At 40.5% G+C, this 21,641-nt stretch overlaps 1 protein-coding gene across 3 annotated transcripts in view; it reads left to right on the forward strand.

Moving 5' to 3' along the window:
* Ppp3cc (protein phosphatase 3 catalytic subunit gamma) overlaps positions 1–21,641 on the forward strand; it is a 99,002-nt gene that overhangs the window by 49,618 nt on the left and 27,743 nt on the right. For all 3 annotated transcript variants that reach the window (XM_045130838.1, XM_045130840.1, XM_045130839.1), the window contains exons 4-8: positions 3,160–3,271; positions 13,061–13,206; positions 15,156–15,295; positions 20,723–20,800; positions 20,886–20,980. In XM_045130838.1, the coding sequence (XP_044986773.1) occupies positions 3,160–3,271; positions 13,061–13,206; positions 15,156–15,295; positions 20,723–20,800; positions 20,886–20,980 (571 nt within the window). The remainder of the gene's footprint in view (positions 1–3,159; positions 3,272–13,060; positions 13,207–15,155; positions 15,296–20,722; positions 20,801–20,885; positions 20,981–21,641) is intronic.

A 21,641-nucleotide genomic window follows, 5' to 3' on the forward strand; every position in this document is an offset into this window, starting at 1 on the left:
AAGGACCCTGGTTCGAGGCTCGGTTCCCCAGGTCCCACGTTAGCCAGATGCACAAGGGGGCGCACGCATCTGGAGTTCGTTTGCAGAGGCTGGAAGCCCTGGCGCACCAATTCTCTCTCTCTCCCTCTATCTGTCTTTCTCTCTGTGTCTGTCGCTCTCAAATAAATAAATTTAAAAAAAAAAATTAAAAAAAAAAAAGAAAAAAAAAGCCATATAAGATAACAAAAGAACTCTTTTTAATCATGGTTTAGTCCCAGCACTTGGGAGGCAGAGGTAAGAGGATCACTATGAGTTTGAGGTCAGCCTGGGCTAGAGTGAGACCCGACCTCAAGCAATAGCAACAAAAAAGAATAAAAGAATGCTGGGCGTGGTGGCTCACGCCTTTAATCCCAGCACTTGGGAGGCAGAGGTAGGGGAATTGCTGTGAGTTCGAGGCCACCTTGAGACTCCATAGTGAATTACAGGTCAGCCTGGGCTAGAGTGAGACCCTACCTTGAAAAACCAAAAAAAACAAAACAAAAAAAAAAAAAGAATAAAAGAATGAAGGGGTTGGAGAAATGGCTTAGAAGTTAAGGTATTTCCCTGCAAAGCTCAACAACTCAGGTTCGATTGCCCAGTACTCATGAAAAGCCAGGTAGACCAAGCAGTGCATGCATCCGGAGTTCCCCTGGCTTGCCCACACACTCTATCTGTCATCTATTTATCTCTACATATAACTTCTATCTATTTATTATCTATCACACTGCTTGCAAATGATTTTTTAAGAAAAGAATGAAGAGGGCTGTAGAGATGGCTTAGCAGTTAAGGTGCTTGCGTGCGAAGCCTAAGGACCCATGTTGGACGCTCCAGACCCCATGTAAGCCAGTGTACAAGGTGGCACAGGAGCACAGGTCACACATCGGGAGTGTGACCACAGTGGCAGGAGTCCTGGCATGCCCATTCTCTCCTTCTGTTTCTTGCACTTTTACTCTTGCATTGAAATAAAAAAAAAAGGCTAGTCTGTTGGGCTTACAACAACCAAAAAAAAAAAAAATATATGTCATGCAAATTGTAATAAAATGAAATCTGTAATAGTTATATTAATATCAGATACTTTGTCAGACATCAAAACAAGGAATATTTTCAGGGACAAGAAAGACATTTTATTTGTTTTGGGGTTTTTGTTTTTTTTTTTTTTGGTTTTTCGAGGTAGGGTCTCACTCTAGCCCAGGCTGACCTGGAATTCACTATGAAGTCTCAGGGTGGTCTCGAACTCACAGCGATCATCCTAACTCTGCCTCCCAAATGCTGGGATTAAAGGCGTGCACCACCATACGTAGCTGAAGAAAGGCGTTTTATAATTAGAAAGTTTTGATTTATTGAGAACACAATCCTAAATATGCATGTATTAAAAAAAAAGGCAAAGGCTTTTTTAAAAATACTCTTTGGTTTAGTTACTTATGTGTGTGTGGGGGGGAGCTGCACATGTGTCACACATGGGCCATCTTGCATCAGCTTTCCATGAGTGTTGAGCCCAGGCCAACAGGCTTTAAAAGCAAGTGCTTTTGGCCCCTGAGCCATCTCCCAGCCCCCAAACCAAAGTTTTAAAGCTTATAAGGCATCACTTCTCAGTCTGTTAACTAAGATCAACTGCAGTGTCCGATCTTACGAGTCAGCTGGGCATGTGCATCTGACTTAGGCAGGTACTGGGGAATCAAACCTGTGTCCTTTTTGGGCTTTACAAGCAAGCAACTCAGCTGCTAAGCCATCTCTCCAGTCCTCTGAGCGTTTCTTGTTAAATTTATTCTTATGTATTTAGACTTTTTGTTTCTGTTCTAAATGGCAGTTTCTTTATGATGGTGTCCTATTTCTTGTTTGCATATAAAAGGTTATTTATTTTACATGTTCAAATTTTTTCTTTTTAAAAATAATTTTTTATTTTTATTTATTTATTTGAGAGAGAGAGAAGCAGAGAGAGAATGGGTATGCCAGGGCCTTCAGCCACTGCAAACAAATGCGAGACACATGTGCCACTTTTTGCATCTGGCTTACATGGGTCCTGAGGAATCAAACCCAGGTCCCTTGGCTTTGCAGGCAAGTGTCTTAACCGCTGAGCCATCTCCATGCTCAATTTTTATATTCTGGTTTTTGTTTGTTTTTTTCAGGCAGGGTCTCATGCTAGCCTAGTTTGGCCCTGAAATCACTATGATCCTCCTACCTCAGCCTACAAAGACTGCTAAGATTAATGGTGTGAGCCACCAAGACTGACTGTTTTATTTTGCTTAATTCATACTATGTGAGTTAGTTTTGTCATTGATTTTTTTCTCTTTTTTATGCATACTATCACATCATTTGCTTAAAATGATAATTTTTTTTGTTACTCTTTTTTAAAATATTTTTATTTATTACCAGGCATGGTGGTGCACACCTTTAATCCCAGTACTCAGGAGGCAGAGGTAGGAGGATTGCCTTGAATTTGAGGCCACCCTGAGACTCCATAGTGAATTCCAGGTCAGCCTGGGCTAGAGTAAGACCCTACCTCAAAAAATCAAAAAAAAAATTATTTATTTATGTGCAAGAAGAGAGAGAGAGAGAGAAATGGGTGCACCAGGACCTCTAGTCCCTGCATATGAACTCCAGATGCATGCACCACTTTGTGCATCTGGCTTTACATGGGTACTGGGGAATTGAACCCAGGTAGTTAGGCACTGCAAACAAGCATCTTATCCACTGAGCCATCTCTCCAGCCCTCTTTACTTACTCTTAATAAGCCTTTAATTGGTTTGTAATTCCTTTGTCTAACACCTCTATTACAATGTCAATGGTATCAGAGAGTTGATATCCTTGCCTTGCTCCTAATTCTAGTGGAAATGCTACTAGTGCTTTCCTTTTATAAAAAAACATATATGCTGGAGGTGGGACTAAAATATATATGTATGTGAGTGCCTGTGTCAGTGAATTCTAGCTACTTAGACATTAGGGGAGATTTCTATGAAGTCTATTCTCTAGATTCTGCCAGAATCAAGGCCAACAAACACTACATTCAATGGCTAGAAAATTCCATTTTTGAAATTGGAAATAATAGTGAAATATGCCATTATAGCAAGTTATTTGGATTTAGATAAATTGTTTATGTGTTACCATGGTCACAAAAAATTATCTTCGAATTATGTCTTGTAGTGTGTGCTGTATTTATGGAGTTTAAAGATTAATCATCCCAAAACATTGTTTCTGCTTCGAGGAAATCATGAATGCAGGCATCTTACAGAATACTTCACCTTCAAACAGGAATGTAAGTATCATCCTTTCTCTAAAACCTTTTTAGTCAGTTTTTAGCCTTTCTCAAAGTGAGTGAATTATAGAAAGAAAAAAGGAGAAGAAGAAGGAGCTGAGCATGGTGTTAACATGCCTGTAATCCCAGCTCTCAGGAGGCTGATGTAGGAGGATGAGGAATTCAAGCCATCCTTGGCTACAGAATGAGTTTAAGACCAGCCTAGGGCTATATGAGACCCTGTTTCAAAACAACCAAGAAAAAATGGGGCTGGTAAGATGGCTTGGTGCATAAGGAGCTTGCTCTATACCTGACTTTAAATCCCCAGAGCTCATATAAAAGTCATACTCTATAGCAGTGTCTGTAATCCCAGTACACCTACTGAGAGAAGAGAGGAAACAGGAGAATTTTCCAGAAGCTCATGAGTGAGTTAGACTGACAAATGCAGCAGTGACTAAGGAGTTACCTTTCCCCAACTTGTCCTATGACGTGCCATGTCCACAAGTACCATGGCACATGTATGCCCACACTTACACACATGAACACAGACACATGCATGCAACACACATAGTGAGACCCTGTCTCAAAAGAAGGGAGGAAGGAAAATAAATGAGTGGAACTTAAATTTTTCTTTTTTTAATATTTTATTTATTTAGATGAGAAAGAGAGAGAGAGAATGGGCACACCAGGGCCTTTAACCATGGCAAATGAACTCCAGACACTTGTGCTACCTTGTGCATCTGGTTTAGATGGGCCCTGGAGAATCGAAGCAAGGTTCTTTGGCTTTGCAGGCAAGTGCTTAAGCACTAAGCCATCTCTCCAGCCAGTGCAAAGGAACTCCAGACACATGAGCCACAATGTTCTTCTGGCTCACGTGGGACCTGGAGAATCAAACCTGGGTTGTTAGGCTTTGCAGGCATATGCCTTAACCACTAAACCATCTCTCCAGCCCCCAGCAAACCCTTTTTAAAAATCTTTTTTACTGGCAGTTTTCATACACGTACCGAATATATTTTATATTAATTCCTTCCCATTGCCTTCTATTGTACCCTTTCCCCCTTCCACAGTATCCTTTCTTTCCTTTTTTTTTTTTCCCAAGGAAAGGTCTCACTCTAGCTCAGACTGACCTAAAACTCACTCTGTAGTCCCAGGCTGGCATCACTCATAGTGATCCTTATACCTTTGCCCCCTGAGTGCTGAAATTAAAGGTTTGAGCAACCACACCCAGCTAGAACTCCTCCTTCTTTTATCTTATTTTTATTCATTTATTTTTATTTGTTTTTGTTTCCTTTTTAGTGACAGCTCCCATACTTATAGACAATAAACCATGATAATTCCCTCCCCTCCCCCACTTACCCCTTCACAAATCAATACTCCATCATATCCCCTCTCTCTCTCCATTAGTCTCTCTTTTATTTTGATATCATCATCTTTTCCTCCTGTTATGAGGATCTTGTGATGATAGCTCTAGGCACCGTGAGGTCACACGTATCAAGGCCAATTTCTGTCTGGAAGATTGCTTTGTAAGCAATCCTACCCTTCCTTTGGCTCTTACATTCTTTCCGCCGCCTCTTCTGCAGTGGACCCTAAACCTTGGAAGGTTCAAGTGTTGAACATTCCTCCATCATGTCCTCTCACCACTATGGTGCTTTTTGGGTCACCACCATCTGAAAGAGAAGCTTCTCTAAGCAGAAGTGAGAGCAGCATTAATATATGGGTATGAACAGTAAGTAAAGCACTTACAGGGCAGCTTGGTGAGCGTAATATATGCATTTAGCCAGACAAGAGCTGGCCTTACACTCCTAATGCTCATGACCTCCCCCCACCATAGGCTTTTAATTAGGTTTTCAGTACCAGGCATGTATTCCCTCCCATAGAGTGGGTCTCCAGTCCAAGTATAGAGCGCTTGGTTTCCCCCACAGCAGACATGCCACTATTGCACCCATTGCTCATTTGGCCTGGCTGGCCAAACTTAATACTTACAGTGTCCACTGTTTTCACCATTGATGGTTTCTGTCTCCCATAAGGCTGCATGCAATGCAGCTTTTCTGACTTTCTGTCAGCTAGTGTACTGGGGGAAGGTTTCCAGCTCAGCCCCAGTTTGATTTCTCAGTGACCTTGCAGCCCAGGAATATGGAGTCCTCAGTAGTAGGATTTTATCATCTATTCCTGGTGGGAAACCAAGAGCCTTGGCAATAGCCTGTAATGTTTTAGGAGCATCAGGGACTTCTCTGGCCAACAACTCACTGGAAGGTATCCCATGCCTGGCAATGAAAATTTTCTAGTAACAGTCTATGGCTCTGGGTGTACCATTATCCAAAAAGTAGGTTATCCTGTGGTTTATTCACAATATGCTGAATTTTGATTAAACCTCCCCCCATACTCCTTTTACTCAGTTTCTTCCCCTGACTTCAGGCTGTTCCACCTGCAGCAATCTGTCCATCTACTTATATTATATACAGTACTATCCCCTTAAGTCCACTCCTTTCCTCCTTCCCTTATAGCCCTTTTCTAGCTTACTGGCCTCTGCTACTGATTTTTACTCCAACTCACACACAGGTCTGAACATTTGCAACTAGAGTCTACATATGAAAGAAAACATGTGATGTTTGGCTTTCTGGGTCTGGGTTATCTCACTTAGTGGTGTATGATGGGGTTGTAACTGTAGATGCAGAGATTGTGGAGATTGCAAGTACATCAAAGGTACCAAGGGAGCTGGGAGGTGAGGAGCTGGGAGCTCTGGCCTACTTACTCCACTTGCATGTACTTGAGGTACCAGCAGCTGGGAAGCTGGAGAGCCAGGGGCAAGAGGCTTTTCTACAGTGGCCCATGCAGCCTCTGGATCAGGGGAATAGGGATATAGGTACACAGGGCCAGTCAATCAGGAGCCCAGAGCAAAAGGCCTGCTTCCACAGCCTACACACAGACACCAGGCTGCCCCAAGGCAGCAGCAGGGGAACCAAGACCAGGGAACTGGGAGGAGGCAGGAGGAACATGGAGATCTGGCTTACTCCCTGCGCGCACATACCCTCCAGCACAGGGGGTCCAGGAATCCCTTAATTGCTTTTCCCCCCACAGGTAGGGTCTCACTGATGCCCAGGATGACCTGAAATTCACTATGTAGTCTCAGGGTGGCCTCAAACTCATGGTATTCCTTCTACCTCTGCCTCTCAAGTGCTGGGATTAAAGGCGTACACCACCACACCCAACTCCCTTAATTTTTTTTATTTTTATTTTGTTTATTCTTATTTATTTGAGGGCAACAAACAGAGAGAAAAACAGGCAGAAAGAGAATGGACGCTCCAGGGCTTCCAGCCACTGCAAATGAACTCCAGATGTGTGTGCTCCCTTGTACATCTGGCTAACGTGGCTCCTGGGGAATCGAGCCTCGAACCAGGGTCCTTAGTCTTCACAGGCAAGCGCTTAACTGCTAAGCCATCTCTCCAGCCCTCCCTTAATTTTTAGTATATCTTTTTCTTCAAAGTCTGAGATAACTTGAGTAACCAAAAAAAAAAAGTTTTTTTGACAGAAGCTTGTTAAGATGCCCAGATTTGCCTTGAATTTGCTATGCAGTCCAGGTTAGCCTCATCCTCTGAAGAGTGCTGGGATTTCAGCTATGCACCATCATGTTTAACAATTTTTGACATAGCATTTATCTTTGCAAAAATATTTTCTAAGCCGGGCGTGGTGGTGCACGCCTTTAATCCCAGCACTTGGGAGGCTGAGGTAGGAGGATCGCCATGAGTTCAAGGCCACCCTAAGACTACATAGTGATTTCCAGGTCAGCCTGGACTAAAGCGAAACTCTACCTTGTAAAACCAAAAATAAATAAATAAATAAATTCTTACTGTTATAAATTGTGCAAGAAGCCTAGTGTTTTTCTGATTCTATCCCTTAGTTCTAGGTCCAGGTTTTAAACTACACTAATTGTTTGAGCTACTTTTGAGGGGTGGTGTGTAGTATGTGTGTGTGTAGACGTACATACCTTATACACATGTAAGCACAGACCAGAGGAGAATTTCATGTGTCTTCTATTACTCTTCTGCCATATTTCCCTGAGATATGGTCTCTTACTGAACCTGGAGCTGCCCTTTTTCTGTTAGACTAGCTTACCAGGGAATCCAGTGATCCTCCTATCTCTACCCCTCAGTGCTGGGATAGCAAGCACACAGGGCCATGCCCATATTTTGTGAGTGCTGAGAATAGTTAGTTCCTCATAGCAAGCTCTCTTACCCAGTGAGCTATCTCCCCAGTCTTCGTGGCTTGCTTTTTTTTTTTTTTTTTTTTGAGGTAGGGTCTCGCTCTAGTCCAGGCTGACCTAGGGCCCACTTTTTGAGAGCTTACTGACTAGTTCCAGAAACTACAATTTTGCTAATCAAAACAGTATTAGTGGCACAAATCTACTCTTTCTGTGTGTGTTTGGGGTGTATGTATGTGTACATGTGTGTGCAGATGCATGTGTTCTGTGCACACATGTTTGAAGTCCATAGGAAGATGTTGAGTAGCCTCCCTTATCACTCTTCTGCCTTATTTCTCTGAGACGGAGTCTCTAGAACTCCATGGTGTTTTGTTGTTGTTGTTGTTTAGACTGGCTGATGAGGAACCCCAGCAATCCTCCTTTCTCTGTACTGTCCTTAGTGCTGGGGCTCCAGTCATGCATGGCCATGCCTGGTATTTTACATGGAGATGCTAGGGATTGAACTCATGCCCTCATGCTTACTCAGCAAGTGCTTTCATCTACCATACCGTCTTCCCAACCCCCGAGTTGATTTTTAAAAGCAAATATTGTGTATTATTTTCCATTGTAGCATGATTTACAAGTTAGATTATGGCATATGTCAAAAATGGAACTAGGGGCTGGAGAGATGGCTCAGCAGTTAAGGTGGTTGCCTGCAAGCCCTAATGACACAGGTTCAATTCCCCAGTACTCATGTAAAGCCAGATGCCTCTGGAGTTTGTTTACAGCAGCTGTAGGCCCTGGTATGCCACTTCTCTCTCTCTCTCTCCCTCTCTTCCTCTCTCTCTCTCTCTCTCTCTCTCTCTCTGTGTGTGTATGTGTGTGTGTGTGTGTGTGTGTGTGTGTCTGTGTGTGTGTGTGTGTCTGTCTGTCTGTCTGTCTTTCTCTGCTTGCAAATAAATTTTAAAAAATTTAAAACATGGAACTATATTGGTCCTGGAAGCTAGAGGATAAGATGATGATGATGATTATTTTAGTTAGAAAAAGTGTTTGTGTTGAGGCTTGATCCTAGGGCTTTGTGCATGTTAAATATGTATTCTACCATTGCACCCTAGGTTCAAGTCTCAACACAACATTTTTTAAAATAAAAAAAAACTGACCTTTTAAGAAACAGCATGAAGAATCGAGTATGAATAACTGTTTTTGTTAGATTGGTTTTTTTTGAGATAGGGTCTTACTCTAGCCAAGGCTGACCTGGAACTCACTCTGTAGTCACAGGCTAGTCTCAGTCTCACAATGATCCTCCTACCTCTGCCTGCTAGGTGTGCACCATCATGCTGGGCCCAAAGTTATTTTTTTTAATATTTTATTTATTAAAGAGAGAGAGGATGGGAGGAAATGGGTATACTAGGACCTCTACTCACTATAAACAAACTTCAGACACATGCACCACCTTGTGCATCTGGTTTATGTGGGTATTGGGGAATCAAACCTGAGTTGTTAGGCTTCACAGGCAAATGCCTTAACCACTGAGCAATCTCTCCACCCCCAGAGTGATTTTTTTTATTGTTGCTTTTCCTTTTTAAGACAAGGTCTTATGTAACTCCAGCTGACCTCAAACTAATTTTGTAGTTGGGGATGACCTTGAACTACTGATCCTCCTATCTCTGCCTCCCAAACATTAGAATTATATGCCACTACATCTGGCTTTGTAGTGACCTTTTTGCACTTTTTGCCCTGGCTTTGTAGTGACCTTTCTGCACTTGCACCAATGTCTTCAAAAGTTAAAACAGTCAATGTGACCAAGTGGCACATGTTAGGTGGCATATGCCATCCCCTCATGATCCTCTTGTCTTTGCTTCCCAAGTGTATTAGAGTAGTGTGTCACCATACCCGACCCAGGGTGGCATATTCTTAACTCCTTCATTCTTCATATGAAGATGTGGCTTGATATCTAAAATGTGTTAATAGATATAGATAGTCAATATATGTTATGACTTGTGGAGAAAACAGAATATGCCGTAAAAAGAGAGCAAGTCTGCATATTGACATGTGTGTGCACATATTACCTTTGGAAAGACACCCAGAGCTGGAGTACTTGCTGCTTATAGAGTGAGATAGATGACACTATGTACTCTTTATTTATTTTTAATATTCTGTTTATTTATTGGGGTGGGCAGACACAGAGAGAGAATGGGTGTACCAGGGCCTCCAGCCATTGCAAATGAACTCCAGATGCATATGCCACCTGGTGCAACTAGCTTTACATGTGTGCCAGGGGCTCAAACCTGGGTCCTTTGGCCTTTCAGGCAAGTGCCTTAACTGCTAAGCCATCATCTCTCCAGCTCCCTAAGTACCCTTTTAAAACCCTTGAATTTTGAATCATACACATAACACACATTCTCTACTCTTCCTCTCTCTCTCTCCTCTTTTTCTCTCTCTCCTCTCTCTCTCCCTCTCTCTCTCTCTCTCTCTCTCTCTCTCTCACATACACACACACACATACACACAGACACATCTATTAATAAAAATTGAGAACAGTATATAATTAATGGCTACACCAGATTGTGGGTGAAGGGTTGTAAGTAGTGATAATTCTCAAAATGTTTTTCAAGAATTCTGTCACTTACTAGTTTGCAACTCTGGGCATTAAGCCCAGTTTCCTCAGCTTTTAAATTAACATGGTATGGTACCTATTTTTGTAGGGTTTCTGAAAGGATTAAAGAATGTTATCAGTTAATACATTGTACCAGCTTTGTGCCAGATGTTTATGTGTGTATATTTTATTTTTGTTTATTTACTTGAGAGAGAGAGAGAATGACACATTAGGGCTTCCAGCTATTGCAAATGAACTCCAGCTGCATGTGCCACCTTGTGAATTTGGCTTACATGGGTTCCTGGGAAATCAAACCTGGGTCCTTTGGCTTTGCGTGCAAGTGCCTTAACTGCTAAGCCATCTCTCCAGCCCGATTTTATATTTATAACTTTCTTTACTCTTAATAGCATGTTGAATAGTAAGTAGGTATTTATACTTGAGAAAACCAAGGCAAAAACGAATTCCAGGAACATTGATAATATAATATTAGTAGGCAAAGATTGCATTCATCAGAGAAAACGGAAATAAATAGCTAAGTGAAAGAGATTATAGATTGTCTTTGATACCACATCTCAGAAAATTAAATGTATGTTTATAAACTATGAAAAAATAAAGATGGTAGCATACTGCAACCTATTTTAGTGACATATTAACATACTGTTGCAGTCAGGTTTGCATTGCTGGCAAAAATCACCTGACCAAGAGTAGCTTAAGGGAAAAAAGGTTTATTTTGGCTTACATACTCAAGGGGAAGTTCCATTATTGCAGGGATAATAATGGCATGAGCAGAGGCTGGACATCACCCCCTGGCCCCCTGGCCCATATAAGGTGGACAAGAAGAACAGGACAGTGTGCCACACACTGGCAAGGGGAAGCTGACTATAATACCCATAAGCCCGCCCCCAGCAATAGACTGCTTCCAGAAGGCATTAATTCCCAAATCTCCATCAGCTGGGAACCTGGCATTCAGAACACCTAAGTTTATGGGGACACCTGAATCAAACCACCACACACACCACAGATTTCTTTTTGTTTAATTAATTTTGGCCTTCTGTTTCAGTTTTGAAAATGGATTAATACATTATACTTGCTAACTCCCTCTCAACTTGGTGTCCTTTTGCAAGTAATCTAAGGAATTCTTTTGAGTCATTAATAGGGTTGAAAGGCATGTTATCAGTACTAGATGGTGTTATGAAGCATAAATCGGTAAGTAATTTATATTCAAGCTTAGGACTCTTAGAAATACCTGTTGAACTTGGCAATAGAGGAAAAGCTAGCTTCCAGGATTTTCAGGAGAAAATATCCATCATTAGCCACAAATTAAAGAGGTTTGTTGTTTGTGTTTTAGCTGACTGTATGGCCAGGGCTGGCTTTGCTTTTGCAATAGCCAAATAAAGAAGTATCTACAAGGAGGTACAAAATACACATAAAACATGGCCCTTGCTAATTCTGAGCTCATATTGAAGTAGCATATGTTGTGATGTAACTGTAGTCATGACAATGCAGAGTGCTCTGCATATGTTAATTCTTTGAATGGACCCCAATCCTGGTCACCTGGTGTTAGTGAAAAAGAGAAATCCTGATATGTAAGTATGGAAGGTATCTAACCTCAAATGCTCTCTTGAATTACATTTTCCCCCTAGGCACTGCACATGCTGATCCAAATTAGGATCCACCACTTCTCACTTTATTCCCCAAAGCCAAATGGAAACATGTTATTTTCTAAAACCTTGGAGATTACAAAAAGAAAAGAAAACACATAAATCACTACCACCCAAAGAATCTGATTCACTGGGAACAGTTCTGTTCCCCTGTGTGCCATCTTATCTTCATAGTCTTGGAAGAGAAGGCACCCATGTGAACGTTGGGGTTCCTACACGTAGAACTTCTGATTTTCCAAAGCAGCACCCCAGCCAAGCATAGCTTGACTTTGAAACTCAAGGTCGAATGCCTAGTCTGTTTTCTGTTGCTATAACAAAACATCTGAAACTGAGAACTTTATAAAGAAGAGATCCATTGAGCTCATAGTTTTAGAGACTCAAGGGTGTGGCACCAGGATTAGATCTATATTAAATATAAATATAATTAAATTAAATATATTAAATGATAAAGACCTTGGTAGTTGAGATTACATGGCAAGGCAGAAGGTCAATGACTAGGAAGAAGCAGTCTTCCTCTTTTTTTCTACTAACTCTCAAGTGAGAACTGACCTGCATCTTACAGCTACAATAATTCCTAATTAATGCCCTCGTGACTTCCCACTAGGCTTCCCTTACTAAAAGGTGTCTAATCTGAAAAGTTCCACACACTGGAGACATGCATTCAAACCCTAACCAAACCATCATGCCTAGGAGGACAAACATGCTTTTTCCTCTTAGACTCATCTTCGCACTTTCCTCCTGTGGCTTCATGACCATTCCTTCAGGATAATTGTGGAGAACCTACCTTCTGCCTGCTTGTCCCAGAGCTCCAACTTGACAGCCCCACTGAAATACAAATTACAGTTTATTAAGCCGAGCAGTTTTATACAAAATAGAATCAGGCTAATTTACTTACAGGTCTTAAAAATGAGCTAAAACATTATCTATACAGAAGTTACATTGTGAGTGTCCACATTGGCCAGAGCCAGGAGCCACTGTGACTTAGAAGCCTTACCCATCACAAGTGCCAGAATCTCTGGGAAAAGCTCACTGGAAGAACAGTCAGATCCTCAAAGGGCATGCCCAGTTATGAGTCACAAGCCTCAGAGCAGCCCAGAGCTCTAGCTGCTGGCCAGGTAATGGCAGTGCTGCCTAATGAGTTGCCTTATCAAGTTTCCAGGGCAACAGAGCTAGAAGTTAATCCAGGGTCATATTTGTCTTTAGAAAAGAGATTGCTACCTTTTAACTGAAACTTTTCAAAAACACCTTTTCAAAGACAATTATGTTTTCAAATTTGCCTGAAATGAATGGCTTTTGAGACCACTTAAGACCTTTCTGGTCTACATTCTCTTTCATGTATAATGATGTTATTTATCTTTGGACCCTTGTTTTGGTAGGTCGGATCAAATATTCAGAACAGGTATATGATGCGTGTATGGATACATTTGACTGTCTTCCTCTTGCTGCCCTCTTAAATCAGCAATTTCTCTGTGTACATGGGGGAATGTCACCTGAAATCACTTCTTTAGATGACATTAGAAAAGTAAGTATGCTTTTTGATTTTTTTAAATTGCATTGAACTAATATATTTCAACTGAGATTGGAAAAATGCAGTCAAAAGTAGGAATATGAAAATAAGCCATGATTTCATCACTACAAGATATCTGGTACTAGAACTCTGAGATACATATCTACCTGAAATTTTCTATAATGTTTTTATTACTGGTTTAAAAGCATGTCACTCATAGTATAGCTCTGAAACCTTTGTTTGTTTGTTTGGTTTTTGAGACAGGCTCTTGTTAAATGACCCAGGCTGCCCTCAAACTTGAGACTTGGTCACCCAAGTGCTGGAATAATAATCATGTGCCAGGATTGTAAGCATGTGCCATATGCCCAGCTTTAAAACTTTAATTTATTTCATAAAGGGAAGAGAAAGGAAGGGAGGGGGGTACTTAATAGGTTGATATTGTATATATATAAGTACAATGATTGTGATGGGGAGGTAATATGATGGAGAATGGAATTTCAAAAGAGAAAGTTGTGGGGGGAGAAGGAGGGAATTAACATGGGATTTTTTTATAATCATGGAAAATGCTAATAAAAATTTTAAAAAACACTTTAATTTATGTCACAATGTGGAAGAAAGAAACCTTGTTTCTAATCTAATCTAATTATTACATGACCAAATCACATAACCCTTTAGCACATTTTCTTTGTGAAATGAAGATCTTGGAATTGTTATTCTGATGACTTTGCCAGATCTGAAAGTCATTGATTTTATCTTTTTAGATGTTATAGTTTGTTTCATTGCCTTACACAGTGATTATTTCTAAGATTTGAGTCTTTTTTATGATTGAAAAAAGGAAACCTTTTTTGTGTTAGTTCAGTTACATGGTTGCTCATGGCTGTCATCTCTACCTTTGTATTTTCTGGTTTCTCTCATATAGATACGAAGTTAGTCTTTTGCTCATAAAACTGTTTTCTTTGAGCTAAAGGCAGTTCTGCCAGCTAAAGAGGGCATACTTATATGCAGTTTTTCTTAGATCTAACAGTCTGCATCAATTGTATTACAAATTTTTTTTTCATGCACTGGGCAGAAGTCTTCTCCACGCTTAGCTATTCTTGTTGTGCAAATTCTATTCAAATTCAAACTATCTGTATTTTTTTTTTAATTTTTATGCTTTTAGCTAAAGTAGCAGTGACTATAAAAGTGTAGGTTAATAATCAATATTAAAATACTTCCACTGCATAAAATGGAAAAGATAAAAGTCCTTTATAAAACAAAACTAATATTCTTTTAAAATAAAAACAAAATTTCCATTGGAATGAAGTAAATAATGGACAGAAGCATTGTTAAGCCTACCTGCTGTCCCTGTAACATTGGCTGTCTTATACAACTGCCCTTAACATTAAATAGGCTTTTTGAAATAGTGTATCTTTGTGGTGGTTGACTTCATGCTTGAACCACATGAGCGCTGCCTGGAGATGGGGCAGTGTCTTAGTGGGTAAAGCACGTGCTGCCCAAGCTCAGTGACTGGTGTTCCCATCCCCAGCGCCCAAGTGAAGCCAAGCTTCTGGCAGCGTGACTTGAGACCTGAGGGTCGTGGGCGCTCTGCTCAGCCAGCCTGACGTTACTGGTGAACAAGAAACCCTCACCTCAAACAAGGCAGGAGGCAAGAAAGATCTGACACTGACCTCCCCACACATGCCATGACACAGATGTGCTTGAATTCTCATACACGTGATGCATCCACACACAAAGGTTTAAAAAAAAGATTAGGTGATTTTTGTCTACAATATAGTTAGATGACAAAGATATTTATAAGTGCGTTATATAAAAAATAAAAATTGAATGTAAATTTTTAAATGATCATTTTCTTGTAGGAACATCTTTCAGTATAGGTGGAAGGGGGGCTTTGACCCGCCTGCTTCTAAGAAGTCTGGTACTTTCCTGACTTCTTTTCTTTCTTTTGGCCTTTGTGTATCTTCCAGTTAGATAGGTTTACTGAACCTCCTGCCTTTGGGCCGGTGTGCGACCTGCTTTGGTCTGATCCCTCTGAGGACTACGGCAATGAGAAGCACTTGGAACACTATACCCACAACTCTGTCCGAGGATGCTCTTACTTTTTCAGGTAAGATAACCCTCAAGTAGAAATTGTTTTAAATATTTTTATTTATTTATTTGCAATCAGAGAGAAAATATGAATGGGCTCGCCAGGTCCTCTAGCCGCTGCAAACAAACTCCAAAACATGCACCACTTTGTGCCTCTGGCTTTATGTGGGCACTAGGGAATCAAACTCAGGTCATTAAGCTCTACAGACAAGCGCCTTGACCACTAAGTAATCTCTCTAGCCCCTCAAAGTAGAAAATTATTAAAGAAACTGTGATTTCTTTTCTTGCAGTTAGGTTCACATTAGTGGTAGAAATCACCTGACCAAGAGCAGCTTGTGGCGGAAAGGTTTATTTGGGTTTACAAACTCAACGGGAAGCTCCATGATGACAGGGAAAAACGATGGCATGAGCACAGGGTGGGCATCACCTCCTGACCAACATCAGGTGGACAACGGGAATATGAGCTTGTGCCAAATACTGGCAAGGGGAAACTGGCTCTAATACCTACAAGCCCACCCCCAACAATATGCTGCCTCCAGCAGATGTTAATCCCCGAATCTCCATCATATGGGAACTTAATATTCACAACACCTAAGTTATGGGGGACACCTTATTCAAACCACCACATCTTTTATCAAATTCTTTTTAGTATATTTTTATTTGCTTATTTGAGAGAGAGGAAGAGAAAGAAAGAGAGTGAGTATGAGTGTGCCAGGGCTTCCTCCCACTGCAGACGATGCACCACCTTGTGCATCTGGCTTTACGGTGGTATTGGAGAATCAAACCTGGGTTATTAAGCTTTCTAAGAAAGCACCTTTAACTGCTGAGCCATTTCTCCGACTCTTATCAAATTATTTCTAGGTTACATATGTATATATGTATAGAGACTTCTGTTTAATTTCTTTCTTTTCTCTTCTGGTACTGGGGCCTGATCCCAAGGCCTCACACATGCTAAGAAAGTACTTGTTTAACTTAAGAGCAGAATACTCTTGTCTGACTCTTTCTTTTTAAGTTTTTATTTGTGAGAAAGATGGAAAGAGGCAGAGAGAGAGAGAGAATGGGCACACCAGGGCCTCTAGCCACTGCAAACAAACTCCAGACACATGTGCCACCTTGTGCATCTGGCTTATGTGGGTCCTGGGGAATTGAAACTAGGTTCTTAGGCTTTGCAGGCAAGTTCCTTAGTCACTAAGCCAGCTCTCCAGCCCTTGTCTGACATTTGAAGACATTAGAAGTATAATACTAACTATTACTGGACATATTTAAGCACTTGGATATTGTTATCTCTAAAGGATCTAGGTTATTTGTTCTTAAACATCATCTATATACCTTTTAAAATAAAGATTAAGATATTTTGGCTCTTTTCCCAGAGATTCTGACAAAGACATAAAAAGAACAGGATGTTGTGATCAAAACCCAGGATATTTCCTGGGAATTGGCTGTTGTCCTAAAGCTCACAAGTAGGCTTTCATTGAGCTTTACCACTCAAAAATTTGGGAGGCTATAGGGAAGTTTGAAATATCAGTGATTTTTAGTCCCATTTTTTGTTGTCATTTTGAGGCAGAGTCTTACTCTAGCCCAGGTTGACCTGGAACTCACTCTGTAGCCCATCTTGGCCTTGAACTCACGGCAGTTCACCTCAGCCTCCTGAGTGTTGACGTTATCGTTGTGAGCCAACACACCATTTTAATCTCAATATATTTTAAGAATTACTTATCTATGTGTGTGTGTACTCATGAGCCAAGCACATATGCCCAAGTGCACACCAGGGCTTTTCATTGCTGCTAGTGAGTACCAGATGCTTGTACCACTTTATTTGTGTCTGGCTTACATGGGCATCTTGGCTGCCCAGGCTGGCAAGCTTTGCAAGTAAGCACCTTTAACCACTAAGCCATCTTTCCAGACCCACAGCCCTAATATTTCTAATGAAAAATATGTATTTAGTTCCCTAAAAATCTGGTTGTTGGCTAAGATAATTAGATGAAACACATACATAATGCCTCACTGATACTACTTGAGCATTTTATAAATAATCTTTTTATAGTTTTCTCTTTCATCCTTTCTAATGAATTATGTATCAGTTAACTTCTCATTGTTGGGACAAAATTCCTTACCAGAAGCAGTTTGGGAAGGATAGAATTCATTGTGCCTTACAGTTGCAGAGAGCAGAGTCCATTGCGGCACACATGGCAGATATACAAATGGCCAACAGGTCTAGGGAAAAAAATCCCAACACTGATATCACTAGAGTAATACAAATCAAAACCACAACAACATGTCACTTCTCAGAATGACTATCAGCAAAAAAACAGAAAGTGTTAGCAAGGATATTTTTCTACCATATAGTAGTGACTACCTCTTACCAGCATACATCATTTTCTTTATCTATATTGACCATAATTTACTTATCTAGTCTTCTATTGAACATTGAAATTATTTTCAACATTTATCAAAAACAATTGAGGAAAGAATAAATTTATTTGTTTATCATATTTGCAAGTAGAATCACTTCTCATGATTTGAAGCATAAGTGTTTGATAATATTGTTTTGAAAAGTGAACTTATGAACAATAATACATTGTTCCTAGAGGCCATATGGGGTTAGATTCCTATGAGCCTTTGGTCATAACATTTTAATCAGTCAATTAATATAACTTTGTTTCAGATGGGCTTCTGTATAAGAGCACTTCACTTAAATATATTGCCCATTTATTGTTATTTAATTCATGGCCAGTAATTACTCACATATGAACAAAGATTATCTAGCACACATATGTCCTTTGTAAGGTACAATACAGCCTTCTTGTGTATGGGAACACCACATAGGATTGCAGTACTATGCTTGGGTGCCATTTCAAATAAAAACATCACTAACAAAAAGTACAAACATTTGAAAAGATGTAGTAAATAGACACAAAAAGCATCCCTGTTTACAATGTGGGAGCTGACAAGACTTCATCTTGGAACATGTGTTTGAGGAAAGTCAGTATTTTTCTACTAGATGTATGCCATAAATGACCGTGAATGCATTAGTGTATGGGTACACATACCAGAGGTTGACATTAAGTGCCTTCTTTGACTGCCCTCCACATTATTTAATTAAGTGTGTTCTATCACTTGAACTCAGAGCTTACCAATTCAACAGGTGCAACTAGTCAGTTTCTCCTAGGGTTTCCTTATCTCCACCTCCCTAGTGCTGTAATTAGAGGTGGCATCCCATGCCCACGTGGTACTTAAATGAGTGTTAGGATCCAAACTCCAGTCACATTGCAAGTCACATTCTTTCCCTATTAAGACATCCCTTCAGCACTATTCTCCTCCTCCTCCTCCCCCTCCTTCTTTTTCCTTCTCCTTCCTTCTTCTTTATTTGTTATCAAGACAGGGTCTCAGTCTGGCCCAGGCTGACCTAGAACTAACTATATAGCTCCAAGTTGGCCTTGAACTCACAGCAGTCCTCCTACCTCAGCCTCCCAGTGCTGGGAATAGGTTTGTGTCACCACACCTGCCCCTATTCTTTTATTTTCTTTTTGCGGGGGGTTGGGTTTCAAGGTAGGGTCTCACTCGAACCCAGGCTGACCTGGAATTCACTATGTAGTCTCAGGGTGGCCTTGAACTCATGGTGATCCTCCTACCTCTGACTCCTGAGTGCTGGGATGAAAGGCGTGCACCACCATGCCCAGCAAGTAGAAACTTTGTACAGATACATCATATGATGATACCATAATTTCCTTCCTCCCTGTCCTCACTCCACTGAGGGCCCTCCTTAGTGGGATTGCTGGTATTCACCACAGTTGTAGGTTATGAGTTATGAGAGCAGCAGTCATTGTAGGGAGTGGATAATGTCTCTTCTCCTTTTAACACTCCCATAATACATAGAAACTCCAGACACATGTGCCACCTTGTTCATCTGGCTTACCCGGGTAGTGGGGAGTCAAACCTGGGTCCTTAGGCTTTGCAGACAAGTGCTTTAACTGCTAAGCCATCTCTCCAGCCCCTTCACATGCTTTTTAATGGGCATATTGAGAAATAAAGATTTTAGTCTCTCGTTCTTCCTACTTGTCATTCCCAAAGCTAATAGTAATACTTTAGAAGTATATGCAGATACCATATGAATATGGCTGTATATAATATTTATATCTATTTCTGGAATACTACATAATATCCCATTAGTATTGAATAATAGTAATAAGAGTATTTTAGGAGTATATGCAGATAGCTGTATTTTTTATTAGTTACTTTTTTATTATTGTGACCATATAATGACAAGAAGCAGCTTAAGAGAAGGGTTCATTCTGGCTTATTGTTTCCAGAAGATACATTCCTTTATGGTGGGGAAGGCATGGCAGCAGAAACAGGCAGAAATTGGTCACATCATATCCACTCTCAGAAAGCAGAGTGAAGAAAGTGGAGCTGGCCTACAAAACCTCAAGGCCCAGTGACCCACTTCCTTCAGCAAAGCTCTACATCCTAATGTTTCACAACCTCCCCCACCAGTGTTACAAGCTGGGGACAAGTGTTCAAACTCATGAGTCTATGGGGGATATTTTACCTCCAAACCACAATAGTAGTATTCACATCTACTCTTCAATTACTCCTACATAATGTCATATTGGTATTGATATTACCTTTAAAGTTATTAGTATATCCTTTTTTATTCTCTGAAGGTTTGATGATTGAAGAAAATCATGTATTTGATTTGTAGTACCTCCCATATTTACAAACACACATCACACACATTGTTGTGGCACTTTTTTATATCAAGATACTAGAAAAAGTTTTGGTATTCTGTCATCACTTATATGGGTTAAGAAAAAAGAAACTAGAAGATGTGAGAACCATTTTTTATTCTAGGGTGTATATTATCTTAATGTTTAATCTACAATGCATATTAAATAGTAAAACACTGGTCAATCATGGTGGCACATGCCTTTAATCCCAGCACTCAGGAGGCAGAGGTAGGAGGATGGCTGTGAGTGAGTTTGAGGATACCCTGAGTCTACAGCATGAAATTCCAGGTCAGCCTGGGCTAGACTGAGACCCTACCTTGAAAAAAAAAAAAAAAACAAAAAAAACCTAAAAACACGAATTGCTAAGCTTTTAGTAAAATTCAGGGGCTGGGAATATAGCCCAGTGGGTAGCATGCTTGCATGGCATGCAAAGTTCTGGCTTTGGTCACCAATACTGCATAATCTAGATATGGTAGCACATGACTGTAATCCCAGCAGAGGCAGGAGAATTAGAAGTCATCCTTGGCTATATAGTGAATGTAAAGTCAGATGGGCCTACATAGGCCCTGTCTCAAAACAAAAATAAAATAAATAAAACAGTGGTATTTTGTAATATCTGTGATCTTAAACAACTCTTACCATATGGGGTTTCCTATTTTCCTCCTATTAAAAATAATTATTTTAATTCTGGGTTTATATTGTCCTGCTTTCTTTTTCAGTTACCCTGCAGTTTGTGAATTTTTGCAGAACAACAGTTTATTATCAATAATCAGAGCCCATGAAGCCCAAGATGCTGGGTAAGTACACTAAAACTATAGCAAATATTCCTGCAGAGATTTTACTTTTAATATCAAGACAGATGAACTGTCATTTTTCTTCCAGGTACCGAATGTACAGGAAGAGCCAAGCAACCGGCTTTCCATCCCTTATTACGATATTCTCTGCCCCTAATTACTTAGATGTCTATAACAATAAAGGTAAAGGAGTCCAGTGATACTTGAGTTGAAGTTTGTGAGTAAATATGAGTTTAATTATATATGTATATAGGTATGTATGTATTGTTATTATAGATATTGATTTTTATTTTTTGGTGCTGGGGATTGAACTCAGGCTCTATACATGCTAAGCATGCACTCAACCACTCAACCACTAGACTACGTGCCTCACAGCTTTTTTGGTTTTTTGAGGTAGGGTCTTGCTGTAGCCCAGGCTGACCTGAAATTCACTGTGTAGTCTCAGGGTGGCCTTGAACCCACAGCGAACCTCCTACCTCTGTCTCCAAGTGCTGGGATTAAAAGCATGCGCCACCACGCCTGGCTGCCTCACACCTATTTTTAAGTACAAATTTTAAATAAGAAAGAATGAGCCTCGTGGAAAGTATATGCTTAGCACATAGAAGGTCTTAGCTTTCATCTGTAGCATTTTGCCTTCCCCCCCACCAAAGGAAAAAAGAATAGTCTTTCCCTCTCTCTCTCCTATCTCTCTCTCTCCTCTGTCCCTGTCTCTATCATTTGTTTTAAGAAAGGGTCATGCTATGTAATCCAGGCTGTTGAACTTGGGATTCTCCTGCCTCAGTTCCCCAAATGCTGTGGATTGCAGGCAGGCACCACCGTTCCTAGCGTAAAAGGATATCTCAGT

This window comes from Jaculus jaculus, chromosome 12 (genome assembly GCF_020740685.1).
Source record: "Jaculus jaculus isolate mJacJac1 chromosome 12, mJacJac1.mat.Y.cur, whole genome shotgun sequence".
Taxonomy (NCBI): domain Eukaryota; kingdom Metazoa; phylum Chordata; class Mammalia; order Rodentia; family Dipodidae; genus Jaculus; species Jaculus jaculus.